At 33.6% G+C, this 19,339-nt stretch overlaps 1 protein-coding gene across 4 annotated transcripts; it reads left to right on the forward strand.

Moving 5' to 3' along the window:
- Positions 1-543: 543 nt before the first annotated feature.
- LOC130797364 (branched-chain-amino-acid aminotransferase-like protein 1) lies at positions 544-19,317 on the forward strand. 4 transcript variants are annotated; one of them, XM_057659963.1, is made up of 20 exons: positions 544-782; positions 1,579-1,677; positions 1,994-2,065; positions 4,431-4,523; positions 4,674-4,811; positions 7,341-7,399; positions 8,878-8,980; positions 9,882-10,070; positions 12,519-12,619; positions 13,096-13,150; positions 13,250-13,336; positions 13,624-13,675; positions 16,176-16,261; positions 16,914-16,967; positions 17,163-17,246; positions 17,849-17,920; positions 18,078-18,158; positions 18,573-18,608; positions 18,693-18,838; positions 18,970-19,317. In XM_057659963.1, the coding sequence occupies exons 1-19, from the start codon at positions 705-707 to the stop codon at positions 18,819-18,821; spliced, it is 1,668 nt and encodes a 555-aa protein (XP_057515946.1). In that variant the 5' UTR covers positions 544-704; the 3' UTR covers positions 18,822-18,838; positions 18,970-19,317. The 4 variants fall into 4 exon arrangements, with proteins under 4 accessions (XP_057515946.1, XP_057515948.1, XP_057515949.1 ...); XM_057659965.1 differs by having other exon boundaries at positions 550-782; positions 18,989-19,317; XM_057659966.1 differs by having other exon boundaries at positions 550-782; positions 9,945-10,070.
- Positions 19,318-19,339: the final 22 nt, after the last annotated feature.

The raw sequence follows: 19,339 nt of genomic DNA on the forward strand, positions 1-19,339 counted from the left end.
TAAAAAACCTAATAATTAAAAGGTTAAATGGAAAACTAAATTCTCATCTACATATATATTCACTATGAAATTCCAATCATATATTATTCAAAAAAAATAAAAAATTCCAATTAGATAGTATAGATCCATAGGAATTTCTATGTATTACATTTAAGTCCGTCTCATAATAATTGTCACATTTTTTTTCTGGTAATAGTTTTCATTTTTTAAATTCTCATTTACATATATAATTAAGTTTTTTTTATCTTATTAGTAAATTTTTATTCCAATTTGAAAAACACATGTTCATATTAAATTTTGATAGATTCGTCTTAATATATATTTTTTAAATAAAATTATTTAAATTTTCAAAAACTCATAAATAAAATTACTTAATTTACATTGAAATCTACATAAAAAGTAAAAGTAGAGAACAAATGAATTGCCTCACACTTTTTTTACCCTTTTGAGATAGACCAATTATTGGGTACTTCGAGTATAGCAAATTTGGAATTACCTGGTATAATTATTAAAAAATTAATTAATTTCAAAGTCAAATGGTATCTTAACTATCTTTACTTAAAACACTGATTACTGGAGATTGAAACGACCCCAATTAACCTTCGACTGATTGATCTCCTCACAATCGAAAACATTGTAGAAATTGTCACTGCCCACGGAGTCACACTGGTAGAGATTTTTCAGAGAAATCATCATCAGTAAAAATGGCGGAAGTGGAAGTGATTCACTCATGGTCTGCTCCTCGATCACTCAGTACCAGTCTCATGTATGCTTTCGCTCAAGTAAGCACTTCATCTTCATTGCTAACCTTCTTTTCGTCTTTTCATTTCATCTTTGCATTTTCTTAATCAACTTTTTAGATTTTCAACCAATAATAATTTTGCATGTTGTATCATTTTGATCGTTGACCATTTTTTTTTATAAATTTAAATCTTCACCTGATGAATTTTGAAATGCTTGAATTATATGCTGTTTCACTTTCAATACATTTCATTTGAGGCTATAATTTTGTGATTTCTGAGCTTTATGAAGTATGAATGTGTGTTTATTGCTTAAAATGCTTAATTTCTTCCCACACGGTCTACGGAGAAGAGGGGGATGTGAATTGATTTTGCTGTAGGTGGTGAGAATCGAATCCCAGTGATAGAGAAAGCCTTCAAGTAGAAGGCGGACCCATAATTCTCATAAAATGCTTAGGTTTCTATTGTGTCTTGTTGAATATATCAAGGCTCCACAAAATGCTGCTGCTCATCATGGTTTACAACTTATTTCACCAGAAGATATCACTTAGCTTCTTTGTATTCCAGTAGCCAAGTTTATTATATAGTTTATTATTTCGTTTGTTATACAAGGGACACGTCATAGCTAGTTGGTTAGGGCCCTAGTTTGCTAGCCTTTCTTTTCTCTCTCTGCACATAGCAATTGTATATATACCTCTCTTTGTCTTTTGTTTAAATATAATAAGATACAGAATGCTTTCTTTCTTCTTCTTCATAATGTTTTCTCCATTGATGTGCTAAGCTCACCATTTCATCATGTCTATTATTGTTATTGTTATTGTTGTGGATTGTTTTGTAGCGGGATGATATTGAAGTGCTTGATGAACCACTTTATGGGAACTATCTTCAAGAGACGGGCGTAAAGCGGCCTTACTTAGACGAGGTTCTATCGAAAATGGTTTGTATCGTAAAGAATGCATTAGTTGTAGCACCATTGATTTAGTTTTGATTGAAGTATGTCACTTAATTTGATTTCTGGACCAAATAGAAATAATTGATAATGAATGGAGGTTGTGGTAAATGAGATGCTTGGGGATCTTGTGGGGCAGAAGGGAGGGATGAGGGACTTGTTACCCATTATTCATCTTCCATGGGCTAACATTCTCTGTTAAGGCATTATTCTTGATTCAAGCATGCCTCAAATGAAAAATGAGTTCCATAACTAGCAATCTTCTACGTTCTTATGTACTGATTATTTTTATCATGTTAATTAGGAATGTGATGGTGAGAAGGTTGTCAAAGAGGTTATCTACGGTTCAGGAAATAAGAAATATCGCTTTTGTAAGGTAATGCATCTCTTTTAGTCTTATAAAGAATATGGGGATTACATCTTGATTGGAGAAACACGACATGGCTCTTTCACCCAGAGTTCATTAACGAATTTAACAATTTCGGTTCATCAAACTGAATGTAGAATTAAATTCTACTAATACATCAACAATTGCGGTTTTGCTTCGTGAATGGACTTGCCAATTCAAGGTTCATAAACTGAACCACGATTTGCATTTTTTAATAAGTGGTATGTTTGTATCACAAATATTACTGAATTTTATTTTGACTATTATAGATAACTCATTTGTGAAATCAAAAATTTGTTTATAAAACTAAATGTTTAGATTATTGGACATAAAAAGTATTCAAATTGTTTGTTATATGCTTATAAATGTGTTTATCATAGTGTAAAAGTGTAGTAACGGTTGTGATCGTAGTAACGGAACGTTGATGCGGTAACGGGATTGATGCGATTATCATACCGCCTTAATATCGGTCGAAACCATAAGATATCCCTTGATGCAGCCCAAAACGCAATTTTTTTACACCTTTACAACACGGGAAATATCGGTTCGTTTGTTTTGAAAACCTTTATAATGCAGCCGATGCGAGTTTTTACTCTGGTGTTTATTGTAAATTCTAAGTAAGTATTGTTTTTTTTTTTTTTTCAATTTCAAGATGAATTACTTGTTCTTCCATAAACCTTAGCTTTGCAGTTTTAGTTTTTTCCTTTTTTAAGCTTGTAGTTACAAAGGCATATGTCTTTGTCTGTTGTCTATAAGCTTAGTTTAGGTTTTTCTATCTCAAAGGAAGTTTGACTACCACTGGGAGTATGACTGTTAGGGTGATTGATTATGTAAATAAGAGATTGGATGTTTAATTGCAGTTAATTGAGCTTGTAAAGCTCAAAGTTTCATCAATGAAGCATCATCCGATGTTCTCTTTGGTGCACCATATAAGTACGAAAAGAAAGTGAGTTTTGAGTATTACGTAGCTTCTGTATAATTGAAAAATACTTGAACTCTTCATTATGAATAACTAACTGTGTGTTTAGTTTTAATCAGTGTAGCCGGGATCGCCACTTTGGCAAGCGAACTGCGATCTGGATCGTTCGACTCGAATCGCGGGTCAATTGCGATTTGGATCGCTAGCATACACGATCTGAAACGCTATTTCGTTCGACCCAACCTCAACCCAACAACAAATCAAACTTCCAACATCACACGGGAAATGGAGAGAAGAAAGGAAGAAAAAGAAAATAAAAAGAGAAGAATGAAAGAAAAAAGAGAAAAATAAAAGAACAAACAAGCTTATATCAATGGTGTCAATGATGTAGAAAAAAGAGAAAAATAAAAGAACAAACAAGCCTTGGACGGTGGTACTGGAGGATGAAGAATGCCATTGATTTTTACAGCCTCCAATACTGTGTATGGAGTATTAATCTTTGTTGATAGGGTTTTGCTTTTTACTAAATTTGCTTAGGCTTTTTTCTGAGCCCATTTCCAATAAAAAATAAAAAGTTAACTACACTCATTAAAATCGCGTGAGTGTTTAATGGGTGTTTATTACTTCATTTTCTTTTTAATTTCTTTTTTTTTCTAAACAAACTTTTCATTTTTCTTTTTATTTTTTCTTGTTTTATTGTTTTTTCTTTTCCTTTGTTTTAAATTTTAATTAAATGACCCGAAATCGTTTCTCGATCCCATATATAACGTTCTGCGACTCATAAATTCTCGACCTGAAATTTTCGATCCCGACCCAAATTTTAAAAGATGTAATTACGCTCCCGATCCCGTTTTGCAACCCGGATTGTTCCTCGATCTTGGTAACAATGGTTTTAATAGTTAGTAGTGGTAATTAATTCGTTGAAGCGATAATGCAAAGAGTTAAGAGTGACTTGCTTTGATACCAAGTGACATTTGATATGGGGGCATATAAATGAGCATATGTTAGCTTGAGTAAAGTTCTATTTTCAAACCAATTGCAATGGTTTGTTTATATTCAATGACATCATTAAATTACACATAACAAATGAATTCTCCCGTTATTTCTTTGCTACCACATTTTTTTATGTTGTACAACAATTCTTTTGCTCATGTCATTCTCAAGATTAATGAATTAGAATTTTGATGAATGTTGGAGCACTAACTAGTAAGTATATATGATCTTGCCTCATCCACAAGTTTTAACATGTAATAGTTGTACTTGTAGTCTAGTCTATTCTAGATGATAAGATTCTCCTAGTTTTCTTATTTAAATGATTGATTATATTTAGGACTATGTCATCCACCAAATAATAGTTTTCAGTTCTATATTCCTTTCGAAGTTTGTCACTAAATTAGGGCTCTTTTTTATTAAATAGCCCAAATCTGATTGCAGCACATGTCTAAACAACGATTACCCAAATTGCCAGAAGATTTGATGAAGAAAGGAAAACACTTCATATTGATACGAAACCCGATGAATGTTCTGGTGAGCACTTGTTCTTGTATGTTAATTACTTAATATTCCTTCCTAAGCAGTTCAATTGGAAAAGTGATCGCCCTGTGATGCAATTATTTTAATTATAAATACACGTCCTCATTATTTGTTGTGTTAACTTTTTGTATGCTTAATTGCTAGGCATCCTTCGATAAAGTTGTGCCCCCAACATTTTTGGAGATCGGTTTAGCTTCTCTTGTTACCATATACAATGAGCTTAGTGATCAAGGGAATCCGCCGGCTATCATTGATGCAGGAGAACTGCAACGAGATCCAGAGGTGATTTTCAAATTTGACCAAAATGTTAATTAGATATTTTCATAGTGTGATGTGGTGCAATTAGTTTAAGAAAGCGTGCCTAAGCTATGAGGTGTGGATGGTCGATGGGCTGGGTGCTTTAATAGGGCTAGGTGAGGTGATTACTATGGGTAAGCGTCTTATAGTGTCTAAGATGATGGCATGGGTGATTGAATGTGGGTGCCTTTTGGTCGTAACCCCAGACCACGTGATGTTGGCTCATGTAATTTGCTTTTGTTTATTATTTTTATTCATTGTTTTCAATAATGTTATCCTCTCTTTCTCTTGTTTCTTAATTATTTACCCTTTTTGTTTTTTTGTGAGAGTTTGATGTGAACTTTTATTTAACTGGAAGTGCACGATTTACATCTAGCTAACGGGTCGAATATGAGGAAGCTCAAATTGATACCTTGTTCCAACTTCCAATTATTACCTGATGAAGAATAAAATGTAGGAGGGAGTAATGTCTAAAATTATTAGAAGATTCAGTTAATTGGATTTTAAGTATATAACTAAGACCTTGGATATTGGGAATGACCCAATTCTAGTGTGGATATCAATTGTTTTCAATACTTATAGAAAAAGGACTCTTAAGTTGATTAAATGGATTTTATTAATCTCAAGCTTCTATTAATTGATTAATTATCTTTTTGGGCCTCATTAATTGAATCTTCAAACTTTCGTTGTATTTATTGAATTAATATGAATTTAACCTAAATATAACTTAACCCTAAAGCACTGCTTATCTCAAACTTCCGTTATATTGACTAGGTTAATAAAGTTGTTTAATTCAAGGTTCATTTAGCTTAGTTCTAATCATAAATCCTTAGTTTTATAAATATTTCATGTCAATTTTCACTCCATACTAAAATTGGGATCAATGTCTATACCTTAGATATAAAATTACTCACTAGACATAGCAAATAACACTAATTATTCAGTTGACTTATACTATTAAGCATGATTAGAAACATAAATTACTCTACTAAACTAAGAAACATAAATAAGGAAAATAAATTATGCTTAGAAATTTACTTGAAATTCTTGGCAAATGTGCTTTTATTTATCAATAAAAATGACTACAATACTCATTACAACAACTAAAATTTGGAACCTTAGAACTAAATGAAAACCAGGAATGGAAAAATGTGGCTAAAAGAGGTCCCTTAGACCCTAAACCTAAATCCTATATATATACAGGGAGGTTACTTGGGAAAAATTCTCCAATAACCCTAAATAGGACATAGGAAATAACAAAAATAATTAATGAAATTAAACATAAAACTACTTAAACGTAGATTTGACGAGCAAACACGTCTAAAAACAAGGCGGCGAGTCGTTGTCAAGTAAGCAACGACTTATTGCTTATCTTGACTGCAAAAGCTTGGCGGCAACTCGCTGCTTTTGGCCTTCTGAAAAGAGGCGACTCGTCATTTGCCCACTGACTTGATTCTTCGTTCTCTTTTGAGCGACAAGTCATGCTTTTGTATAGGAGCTTGGTAGCGACCACCTGCATGGGCTATGCTTTTGTGCTCGCTTCTTCTTTGCTTGTTAGGGGTCTTTGGCCATTTCTCAAAGCCTTCACCCTCTTATAAGTTATAACTCTATGGACTTATCGATTGATCACCTCAAAACACAACAAATTAAAAATAAGATTTTTAGGTAAATTTACAAGATATATCACAAAACTATGCAAAATGGATCAAATACGACACCCAAAAGGAGTATAAATGCCATAAATAAGTGCAAATAATTGCACTTATCTGATTTTTTTAGGACACTTCACACCCAAAAAATAGTGCCTTCTAGGACCCTTAACTTCTTAGGGTGCTTTGCACCTTTGAAACTAAGAAGTTGCTTATATTGCGTGTTTTTTTAATTAATAGACCAAGCTCTGGTATTGTTAGGAGATCAAAAGACATCTTCTAATTGATTACATGACTGCACTTCTCTAATTCTGTCATTTTTTTTTGCTTTTGGTATAAATGTTAATGGATTTTTCATAAACACATTTAAAGTTTCTTTGCCTCATGGACCGAGGTGAAGGAATTGTAATGTATATTTGCACTTCTAATGTTACATGGAGGAAATCAAGATGCTGAAATTGTTTGTTTGGTGCCTATTGTTTGATTTATAACTGAGTTAGTTGTTTTTTTTTTTTGAAAGAAAAAAGGATGAATCCTTTCATGGTAAACTTTAACATCATATTTTGGTCTCTTTGGGTGGAACTAAATTTACCCTTTAACATGGTGTTTTTGATGATTGATTCTAATCAAGAGTGTGCAGCATGTGAAAAATCTTTAGGATCAACAGAGTATTCTGTATTTGGTGGAAATGTTACCTGCTGTGTTATGTGCATTTTTTCTTCATCTTGTGCGGTTCTTTTGAACTGTAGTACTAGTCATACAGCTGATGTAATAAACTTTTGTCAATCCGTTTATTCCTGCATTATATATCAGAAATTATTTTTTTTTATTGACCAAAAAGTGCTACTTTGATATTACTCTGCAGATAGCTTTACGTGGTCTCTGTGAAGACTTGAATATTCCTTTTCAGCCTACCATGCTGAAGTAAGACACATGAACTTTGCTGGTCCTTTGTTCATACAGTTAAAACATTGTATGCTGGATAATTTATCAATTTCTAAATTCTAATGCATGTATTTCAGTTTATTTTTTGAATGATTTCGCTACAGATCATCTTTTTGTTTTTTGCTCCTGAGTATGGTGATTTTATGGAAAAATCAAAGAGGAAAAGGTGAGTTGGTAGATGAGGGTCCCAAACTTTAGAGAAAAAGTTGCTAGAATGTTAATTGTTAACATTTTTGGTTGACATTAAGTTGGAACTGGACGGAGGGAGTATAATTATAAATCTTAAATCTCAAGGTAATTGTTAAAAGTTTTCTCACATGTATATGCTGTTTTTGATGTCCATTCTCGACAGGGTCAAGGATTTACCAATCTTTGGTTTGAATTATAATAGAATATAGTAAAATTACTCATTAAATCATGTTCGGTTTGAACTATAATAGAATATAGTAAAATGACATTTTCAATCATGTGCACTTCTTATTTAAGTGAAATTGCGGAGTGTCAATTAAAATTAACTTCTTTGTAATCACAAGGGTAAAATTACGTATATCCAACGACCCAAAATTTTCCTACGTGGCATCTTAGATGGGAGCCACTTAATGATATTGGGGGTGATAAAATGTTGTATATAGAATGTATAATGATAACTCATTTGTCAATATTGTCATGCTGTTCGGTCTTGTGTGGCAAATAGTAGGTAGTGGATACATAGTAATTTTTCAAGCAAATACTTCTTGTTTTCATGATATAAGATACCTTTTGCTTTCCACGGTTGGACTTTATTGGTTTATCTCTCAATATAATTTGATTAAATATATAATTTTTAAAATAATTGTACAAGTATTCTTCAACATAAACCTAACAATGTATTTTCCTTAATTTCTAGCAATGCATTTTTAAGAGAGGTTAAGACTAATTTCAGTTTCAAAGGAATTTGAGCTCTCCATTTTTCGGAAAGGAATTAGTGATTATGGACTATATTTGAAGGTTCAGAGTGATAGCAAATTTTATGAAAATAACGACAAATCAGTAGTATAAAATAGCGTTCATAGTTTGAATTTTCGATATGTGGTATGAAAGTATGAATCCTTTTTGTTTTAAAAGGGGCATAACTGAGGTGGATGCTCAATGTTCTGTGTGATACTGTGCTGTGATTGTAGTAGCGATAAAAAATGCTGAAAGAAAGAAGGTAGGTTATAGTTTAATCGTGACTTAGTTATTTCATTTGTCAGTTGTATTAAATAAAGCTCGAATAATTCAGTTGAATCAAACTTTGATCTAGCTTGGGCCCTAAGTTTTTTTTTTTGTATTTTCTTTACTAAGGGTCTTTATTTGACTTTCAACTTCAAACTTTTGTTAAATACATTTGTAGAGCACGATTAAAAGAGTTTTGTTAATTACATTTGTGGATTTATGTTCATATGTCTTTTGAATTTACCTAAAGCTTCCTCTTTTAGATGGGAAGCTGGTCCGAAACCTATAGATGGCGTATGGGCTCCATGGTGGTATGACAGTGTTCACAAGTCAACTGGCTTTAAAACAGAACGTGGATATCCGAAGGTTTGATTTTCTTAATCTTTGATCTTCTTTAAAGCAATGGAACTTATCTTATTGGCTTTTTTGGTAACCTTCATGAAAGATGTATTAGAGAATTCTAACACATGCTTGTGTGACTCAAGGCTTCAAATTCCTTTCTTCTAAGGGTCCTGTATAATAAGAACCATGAACCAACTCTTCCTTGACCACATTGTAGTTATCTTAAGGAATCAAGATATTTACCCTGACCCTTCCTTTTGTATATGGAAGCTTGTGTGACTCAAGGCTTCAAATTCCTTTCTTCTAAGGGTCCTGTATAATAAGAACCATGAACCAACTCTTCCTTGACCACATTGACTTTTTATGAACCTTTACTAGTTATCTTAAGGAATCAAGATATTTACCCTGATCCTTCCTTTTGTATATGGATGACAACTCCCTTAGTGTAAGTTATTATATATCTTTGTCACCAATCAAAAAAGAAAGAAAACGATAACCTATGGGCATTTCATATCACCCGAATTCATAATTTGAAGTGCATGTCATAAGGTTTGTACTTAAGCTCTGAAAAGTTGCATGATTATGTTTAATTTAACGAGGCAAGCATTTTACTTCCAAATTTTTGTTATCCGTGTTTCTAAAACTTGTTTTCAATTTTGTTGTTTGGAGGTAAAGTAAGATACATTTCTAGCTTGACATTACATATAGTCTGCTGATGCCTTGCATTTTAAGTATTTCTATAGAAATTTTTTTATTTCGTAATCGCAAATAGGATAATTAAGGAAGTTTTAGAATAAAATGTTGAATACACATGGAAGACGATGTTTATTTTAAATTTTTTGCTTTATTATTTTTTGGTTTACCACTCTTTTTGGTCTTTTCATTAAGTTATTCTAATATTTAGTTTGCTTTTTGTGTATATCAGACATTTCCTCCTTTACTTTATGACTTACTAGAACAATGTTTACCCTTCTACAACTTTCTCAAGCGTCGTCTTAAGAGATCATTTTCCCTTCTGAGCTCACCCTTGCCCCCACCCAGTCTTCCTGTTCCCGAGAATGAGAAGCTGCTTGCATGGGTTGGTGATGAGTTGCTACCTCGTGATAGTGCAAAGGTGTATCCCTGCTTTCTTGATATATTTTGTTATTTTCACCTTTTATGGATACATTATTCATTTTGTTTTTGAAAGTAATATTTGCCTTACATCTTTCATTATTTTCATTGAATATAAAGAGGAGTACAATGATAGATTTAGGAAATAAGATATTTACAAAATAAAAAATTTTCTAAGATAAAATATACAAATATACAATGAATATAACAATATCTTGCAATATTGTTATATACCATTACATCCACGCAGTTGAAGTAGGAGGTTCACCGACGCTGAAGTCTTGAGAAAGTATAAGTGGAAGGTCTTTTGTGAAAATGTTTGCATTTTGGTATCTGAACGCGACATGAAGTACTCTGACTTGACCCATACGACTTTCTTAGAACAAAATGTATATCCATCTCAATATGTTTGGTGTGTTGATGTTGCACTAGGTTGCCATACAAGTAGAGCTCCGATGTTATAAAATATACCAAGGCTGCTTTAGGGATAGGACAATGAAGTATAAGGAGTAAATTACTTAAACTAGTCACCGCTCGATACTCAGCTTTTGCGCTATAACAAGAGAGTGTGGCTTGTCACTTAGATGACCAAGAAATAAGATTATTGCCTAACAAAACACAATAACCAGAAGTAGATCATCGAGTGTCATCAATATAGGAGAGAAGTGTAGAAGTAAATGACCGATAGAGTTAGAGACCATGGTAAAGAGTACCTCAATTATATCTAAGAATACGGTGAATAGCTTGCATGTGAGAGTCCATGGGATTTTGCAAAAAAGGCAGTACTGCATAAGATAGATATATTTGGTTGGGTGGAAGTGAGGTATCGTAAGGCACCAACAAGATTACGATATAGGGTAGGATCCTCAAAAGGAGTGGATGAGAAGGCACTGAGCTTGGGCTTGGTGTAAACTGTAGTAGGGCAGGATTTTTAATAAGACATCCCTATATGACTAAGAATTTCCTTGGCCTATTTTGCTTTTGATAAAAGAGGCTAAAAGTATGATTGACAACAATTTCAAGAAAATAACTTAGAGTGCCTAAGTCTTTTATTTGTTGTCACGAGTACAGTGAATAAACTCAATCTTAGCAACAAAATCTACAAGTCTTTGATACCAAGCCTTAGGAGCAATCTGTAAAGAGATTTCTTGAGACGACACACATGATTTGGATATTTTGGGTTCTTAAAACCCAAGGGTTTATAGATGTAGGTATTTTCTTCAAGAACCGTGCGGATAGTTGCTGGTTTTATTACTGGACTGTAGGTCTCTCCACAATCAATGCAAACCTGTTGACCAGTCCATCATCATTGCCTACAAGACGGGCTTTGTGCTTTTAAAAGAACCATTAGAATGCTCTTTATGTCTTAAAATCGCGAAAGAATAAAGTATAATAACATTAGATGGTTTAGGAACTAAATCTCACGTCTTATTTTGAATCAAAGCATCAAATTCATCAATTATTGTCAATTTCCAATTAAGGACCTTAAGTGCACCTATAGGATTTTTGGGCAAAGGAGATTTGGAAATTTGAGTATGATGCTCTCCATGATATTTGGGATTGGGTTTGAAATACCATGTTGATGGCGGGTTATGGGTCTTGACTCTTGAGGATGATTTTAAGGAAGAAAAGGGTATGGGGTTTGGAATGGAGGTTGTGTCGTTTGTAGATGTGGACTGGTTATTTTTCTCACTGACGTGGCTGGCTGACGGGGATGAATGGGGCCGATTTGTTACGAGAGTGGCATGACCATGTGCCCCAGGAGGAGGGATAGTGGAAATTGGGCCAGATTGAGTAGTAATATCAGGTTGGCTGTGAGGGCCTGCTGGATTGATTGGATGATTGTGGTAGTTTGGGACTTAAAAATTTGGGCCAGATTGAGGAAAATTTGCAGTGTGGCCGTGAGGGGCTAGAATTGGTGATCAGTGATGAGACATTTGGGTCATGAGGACCATTAGGAGAGGTGGACTCTTGATTGAGATAATTAATTAAGGGGATACACCTTCATCTTAAAAATCATAAGAAATTGGGTTAGGAGTAAATAATTTAGAAAAGCGGCTTTGATTGTTCATGAAGAAGAGAGAATACAATGGAAGGCAAGTTGGTTGTATTGGGGAAAAAAACTAGCCAAAAAAAATGGTGGATGCTACCGTGAGTAAGAGGCGAAAGCTAGGAAGGTATTGAAAACCTAGACTTTGATACTATGAAGTAATATTTGTCTTTCATCTTTCATTATTTTCATTGAATATAAAGAGTGCAAAGATAAAGTTAGGAAACAAGATATTTACAAAATATAAGAGTCTAAGATAAATATACAAATGTACTAAAAATATTACAATATCTTGCAATATTAATATATTCCATTGGATATTGTTATATTTTATTAGTTTTTATGTGTTGCTAACAATGTATGTTTTGCTGCTTGTTCTTTTGTATTCACTCCTTTCAGGTTTCAGTGTTTGACTCAGTAGTACAAGGTGGCGATTCTGTTTGGGAAGGACTCCGTATTTACAAAGGAAAAGTATTTAAGCTTGAGGAGCATCTGGATAGGTCAGTGACTCTGATGCATATTTTTCATTTCTTTGGTTGATTTGATTACCTGCAAGTTATTTCAGCTCACCAAATTATAAATTGTAGGAGTGTCTGATTAGAGTTTCTTCAAATTATTGACATACATTTAAATTGTAGAGAAACTGGTTGGAACTGTCAGCAGATTAAGTTCTGTATATGAGACATTAATGTTATACAAGTCTATTACTTTTCATTAAAAAAAATCCAGATATTATTTTTCTTTTGCCTATTTATTGGTCTATGGTCTAGGTTGAAAGAATATATATTCTGGGTTGCTCAATTCTCTTCTGATCTCGTTATAAAATTTGTTAACTAAGGGACTTGTATTATAAGAGGAAGAGGACCCGGACTTATTCTAGAGTCGTTGTTATCATGAGTCTGTGACTGCTGTTTTGGCTGCAGTTTTGATTGTCACCACTTCAATTATTTGATACTTTCAAAATTTTCATTTTCAGAATGTTTGATTCGGCAAAAGCTCTGGCTTTTAACGGTGTTCCAACACGTGAAGAGGTGAGGTTGCGGTGACAGAGTTTGAATATTTTCATTATGAGCCTTTTATTGATATGATTTTTGCTTTCATTTCCTATGCTTACATGTCTGCTAAAACAGGTAAAGGAAGCTATATTCACCACTCTTATTAGGAATGGCATGTTTGATAATTCCCATATACGCCTAAGTTTAACTCGTGGCAAGAAGGTAATTTCTTTTCTTGTTCAACCTCTACTTTAGATATTAAAAATTTGACTCATTAAGACAGTGTTACTGTCAACCTCATTTTCTTAATTTCTACTCTTTGCAACTATCAATGTAATTTTTGCTCTCAAAACTGTAATGTCTTTGTGGTCGTTCCTTAAACATGGTGTTATGACATTTGGAAATAGTTACATTTTACTTTTCTGCTTAAAGTTTTAGTGTGATTGAAATTTCTTCTTTTAATGCACTTGTATCGTTTCTGAAGAGAAACCGCCTCTGTACTTTTGCAGGTCACTTCTGGAATGAGTCCTGCATTCAATCTTTATGGATGCACCTTAATTGGTATTTCCACTTACTCAGTATTCTTTCTCTTAAATTACTAGCTTGAATAAGTGCAGGGAGTATTTTTAAAATCTATCTAAACTTTGCGACCTCAGCAGCTTGTAACTGGACAAGTCTCTGTTAACCTGTCTCCTAGAGGTTCCATAAAAAAGTGATGATATATGATGGGTATTTTTCATTCTGTTATTAATATTTAATGTTTGAACTGAAATTGATCTTGACAAACCCTGAAATGTGTGGAACTCCAGAACTACTTAGATAAGTTTACATCATCAAATATGCACCTTCATGGGTTAGTAAGTGATTGGCGATGCTTTCAAGCTTCTTGGTTTCTCAAACATCAACATGACAATGGTAACTAAGCACATCATCAAGTAAAATCACAAAATCAACTAAGATTAGTGTAGAGTAGAGCACCTGCACCCTTTTTTTGTGTTAGCTCATGAACTAAACTTCACTAATCTAGCAAACATTTAAGCTCTACAATCCAAACTCGAGCAAATTATTCCCCTTACATATTGATGAGCTACTTTACCCGATAACCTAGTAAATAATTACTCTCAAATCATGACTATAAGCATAAAACCAAAGATAGAACATAAAGTAAGCATAAGTACTAGGTAGTATGAATAAACACTTTAAAGCTCTAAAGAACTCAATAGAACCAACATGAAAGTCAAAAAAAATAAGTAGAAAGCTATATCAATGAAGTTTAAACAAAGATAATCAATAATCTGCCAACTAGAAGCAAGGATCTAGAAAGAGGAGCAACATGCACGAACAAACTAAGAAATGAAAATAAAATATAAAAATATCATGAAACTAAGAAAAAGTTACCGGAAATCTTGCTCGTTGAAGTAGTAAGTGAAGATGATTACAAATAAGAAGAAGAATGTTTTTCCTTGAATACTCCACTTGAAATTCAACAAAAGAACAAAATCATCATAAATGAACTTGGAACTTGAATGAAATATATGAACTAAGCTAAGAAATGGAACTAAAGTCTCTCTTCAGTTGCTCTCCAAGTCTTGAAGAGCCCTTTATATACAAGAAAAACATAAGAGCAAAGAAGTTTAACAACGCAAAAATAAAGTTCCTCCTGTTGCTGAAGTGCTTGAACAAGCACTATGCTCGAAAGCACTGGCTTCCAACAGCTTTTGTCGGTTGTTATTTAATTCCAACACTTAGACGAATCATTAACCCAGAGTACCTTGAACGAGCACTATAGTGCCTTGAATGAGCACTACACTATGTGGCACTAGGAAGCTCTTGGAAGTAAGGCATGGCTTCCGCGCGCCATGGAAAGATGATTTGGGCCACTTGCACTATTGGGTACGCTAAAGAGGCGAGAAACTTACAAAAATGAGCAAAGCAGGGGGGAGAAGAAGGTAAACAAAGAAAAGGGAGAAATGCGAAAAATGCACCTAAAAATGAACTAAAATATATAAGAATGCAAGTATAGCTAACTTAGCCATGACATGAGAAACCATTGACAAAATAAGGGTAGCAATATATGTAAAAGTACTTGAAAATGGACTCAATGACTACCCAATGGGCAATGAGTGACATAAAACTCACTCATCAGAAGGACAACCTTTGTCATGTAGTCATTTTCATAATGTAAAATTGCAGTAATGGTCGTGACCATGGTAACGGGCACTGTGTAGCGAAGTGATGCGGTTATTGTAATGTCAAATATTAGAGGAAAAATAAGATATCCTCGAAATAGGAACGCCTTTTTACATCTTTGGGAAATATTAGTTCTTCTTTTTTGAAACGCTACCCTTGATGTGATGCAACCTTGTTTTTGCACTATTGTCATGCTTGGGAAAAAGTTCTTTCCTTTTCTCTTAGTTAAAACGTGAAAATTCAACTGTTTTCTCCTTTGAATTAATTACAAATTACAAATTGCTTGTTCTTCTCCACCAAAATGCTTATGTAAGGATTCCGAGTTATGGCTTAGCATCCTTTTTGCATGTGTTTATCTACAGTTTTGGCCTTCTAAATTTATAACTCCGAAAATAATTGATTCCAAATTTTGTTTTCAAGATGAAGTGTAGTGTTTCGAGTTGTGATTTCATGGCATTGTTTTTCCTTGTGTGGAAATAACACAAGGCTTCAAACTGGGACCTCAAAGGAATAAGGCTGTGGACAGCCAATTATATTTGACACTTCACCCTTTTGCGTCAAGTAGAAAATTCCCTTGTTCTCAATGAATGTTATCTTGATGGAACTTTTCTTGAAGCTATAGACTGTTTAGATCATTATTTTTACCTCTTCCCATGGTGGTTTTATGAGATTAAATTTTAGGCCTTATGTTTGTTCATTGATGTCTGTAGTCAAGTGGTTAAGCATCTTTAAGCAATAATGTCATGTGACTCTATTCTAATTTTTTTTTTGTCTAAGCGTTCAGAAATTATATTTTTAAATTGTTCACCTTTATTATATTTCATTTCCTCAGTAAGAGCTAATCACGTGCGTTCTTTCTGTGGAAATGTAGTTCTTGCTGAATGGAAGCCACCTGTCTATGATAACACCAAGGGTATTGTTTTGGTTACTGCAACTACCCGTCGTAATTCTCCAAATGTATTAACGCTGTGCCTTTGTTACTGCTTTAGCGTGCTTTTCTTTATTATTGGCTGCGCTTGTCCAATTGCATATATTCTTTTCTACTGATTATGATGCTATGATTTTTCACAATATCTTGCCTTGTCAAGGATATAATAATCTTATCATCCTGCTGACTGGAGAAATGTAGAAATTTACTGGAAGATGCTGGCAGTTCCAAACAGCAATTTTGATTGTAGCAGTATATGAGTATTGAATCTTCAGTGTGATGTTACTGGTCCTCTGATTAGTTCAACAAATGATTCTACTGATTTAAGGATTCATTAATTGTCACAGTTGTCTCCTTAAGATGCAATAGAAGAATGACTAGTTTAATGTTCCTACAAGACTTTATATTGTTTTGTCAGAGATTTATGATAAGTACATCTTCTGATATTTTCTTAAATGGTTGAAAAGTCAATTTAACTTTTTGTAACTTAACTGTTTCTGTTTTGAAAGTTAGGATTATAAAATTGACTTTTCTTTGATTACTTAAGTAAAGGGTAAAACAAAATATTGTCCAACATGGTCTTATTTAGATGCATTCGCTGAACTGGATGCAAAATTGTAGAAGAGTGAAATTCATAATTAATGCCCGTTTATTTGAGCTATCTATTCTATGTTCTTGCAGAATTTGGATTCAAAGATCCATCATAACAACTTACTGAACAACATACTTGCTAAGGTATATTCTGCTGCTAATATGCCATGTGAAGATGTTAGCTGTTCAGTATTTACAACTTCAAGATTAAAGGCCCTCTAAAATGTTTGGCCAAAATGTTTATTGGGTTTATCAATTTTGATCTTAATACAGAATGATGAATGCATTAATGTGATATTTTCTACTTATACTAAGTTTCAGTAACCTTTTCTGATGCAGATAGAAGGAAATAATGCAAATGCTGATGATGCCATAATGCTTGATAAAGACGGATATGTATCTGAAACAAATGCAACAAATATTGTGAGATCCCTTTTCACGCGGTTTACTTTTATGACCCCCATTTATCATGTTTATAATCTGAAAGATGTCTCTTTGCAATTCCACTCTTCTCTGCCCCCAAAATGAATGATAAAAAGGTTTTAAGTGCATGTTTGCAATAAAAAGCCCAATTTACATGCGGTTGTTTTTTTATGTAATCATAAGTGTCGTCAATGCCTTCAACATTACGAAAGTATTAATTACAGTTTAAAGAGATGTGCTTAGAAATGACAATGGATGAGAGGCATTTGAGTGCTATTCGAACTTTAATTGACTGTCTACTTAGGTCTAAATTCCACATAAAAGTTAATTTTACACCTGTGTCTATCTTATTACATTTTTTCATAAACTTGTAGAAAAGAAAAATGATACAAAATGAACTTGGTTATAAAATTTCAATATGCATTGCATATTTTATCGAAGGGTTTCTGGATCCTGATCTCTCCCTCTCCCCAGCTGTTGGTATCTGTTTAGATCCCTGCCTAATTTATGACAACTTTTGTGCAGCATATGTACTTAAAAAAGGCACACCTTTTGATTTTGCATGCAGCTGTTTTATGACTTGTTGAAGTTTTTTCATGCAGTTTATGGTGAAAAAAGGCAGAGTCTTTACACCTCACGCGGACTATTGTCTTCCTGGAATAACTCGAGCTACTGTAAGTTGTACACCCCCCTATGGTTTGCGATATTTAACACTTAGCATTGATAAAAAAAAAAAAAAGAACTCTGCTATATTGCAGCTCTCATTATAGACCTGGCCTGATATTTAGTTCTCCTTTAGAGTATCTAATAACCAGCTTTGCAAATTTGCAGGTCATGGACCTTGTGGTGAAGGAGGGTTTTGTCTTAGAAGAGCGACGGATCAGCCTCTCAGAGTTCCATACGGCAGATGAGGTCTTAATTTCCACATTACTGATATTGTGTTTTGTTAAACAGGATTTGACATCTCTTGTACATTTTAAGAGCAAATGCTGTGGCTTAATATTGCTCTCTTCTTGAATTACCTTTCGAGAGATGCACTGTGGTCAATATATGAATTAGTTAAACAAAAAAGTTCTTCCACTTGGTGATATTCTTAAAAGTATTATGTAAAACCTGCCTAATAAATTATAAGTTGTGCTAGCTATATTTACACCTTTTTAACTCATCATTAATGTGACGTTTCGATTTGTAGACTTTGCATGATTTTATGTGATTTGATCCTTGATAGATTTGTGGACTTTGTATGATTTTGATTTTGATAGATTTGTAGTATTTTACGTGCTCTCTCTTAAACAACCTCTTATATCCGACTTATATTTGCTGCAGGTGTGGACAACTGGAACAATGGGAGAACTGAGCCCAGTAAGTCTTGCCAATCTGCATCTTGACTTTGATGAGCTTTTTGAGCTGCATTGTGCAAGTGCTTAATGCGATATCTCTTGTCAGGCTGTGAAGATTGATGGCCGTTTGATTGGAGACGGACAGGTAGGACCTGTCACACGAAGATTGCAGGAGGCTTACAAAAAATTGACAGAAGATATAGGTGTTCCTATCCCCACCTATCAGAAAATTTGATCGATTTCTGTTGAAAGGTATGCGAATATGTCCTTGCTGATCTAGTTAAAGCTTGAGAATTCTGATTGTGAATGATTACATTTTCAGTCTATTTAATGTCATTTCTACTGCTTGATTTCTATGTTTCCTGGGCACTTGTCTTATTTAGACTTATATTGCTGGAGTAGACAGCTTGAATGGTGAATCTGATTCACTTTCAAATAAGTTGGATTCCAAACAAACAGCTGCAAATGAAGAACGCACCAACAGGAAAAAACCCGTGTTCTTCAAAGATATTTTTTCGTTGTTGATTTTTATAAATTTAGTTTTTGTATAGGATATGCTGGTTTAAAATAAGAACCTCTGACTATGCGTGCTGAGCGCCTAGGTAGTGATTTGATGGAGTTTCGGGTTTAGCCTTGTTATGCAATGTTTCATTGTGTTCTAATATGTAAATTAAAATTCTTGATTCTGGACAATTATCTTAACATTCAATAAGATTTTGGTAAATTTGCAACTTCGTACAGCTTTGATTAGCT

Source organism: Amaranthus tricolor, chromosome 12 (assembly GCF_026212465.1).
Source record: "Amaranthus tricolor cultivar Red isolate AtriRed21 chromosome 12, ASM2621246v1, whole genome shotgun sequence".
Lineage (NCBI taxonomy): Eukaryota > Viridiplantae > Streptophyta > Magnoliopsida > Caryophyllales > Amaranthaceae > Amaranthus > Amaranthus tricolor.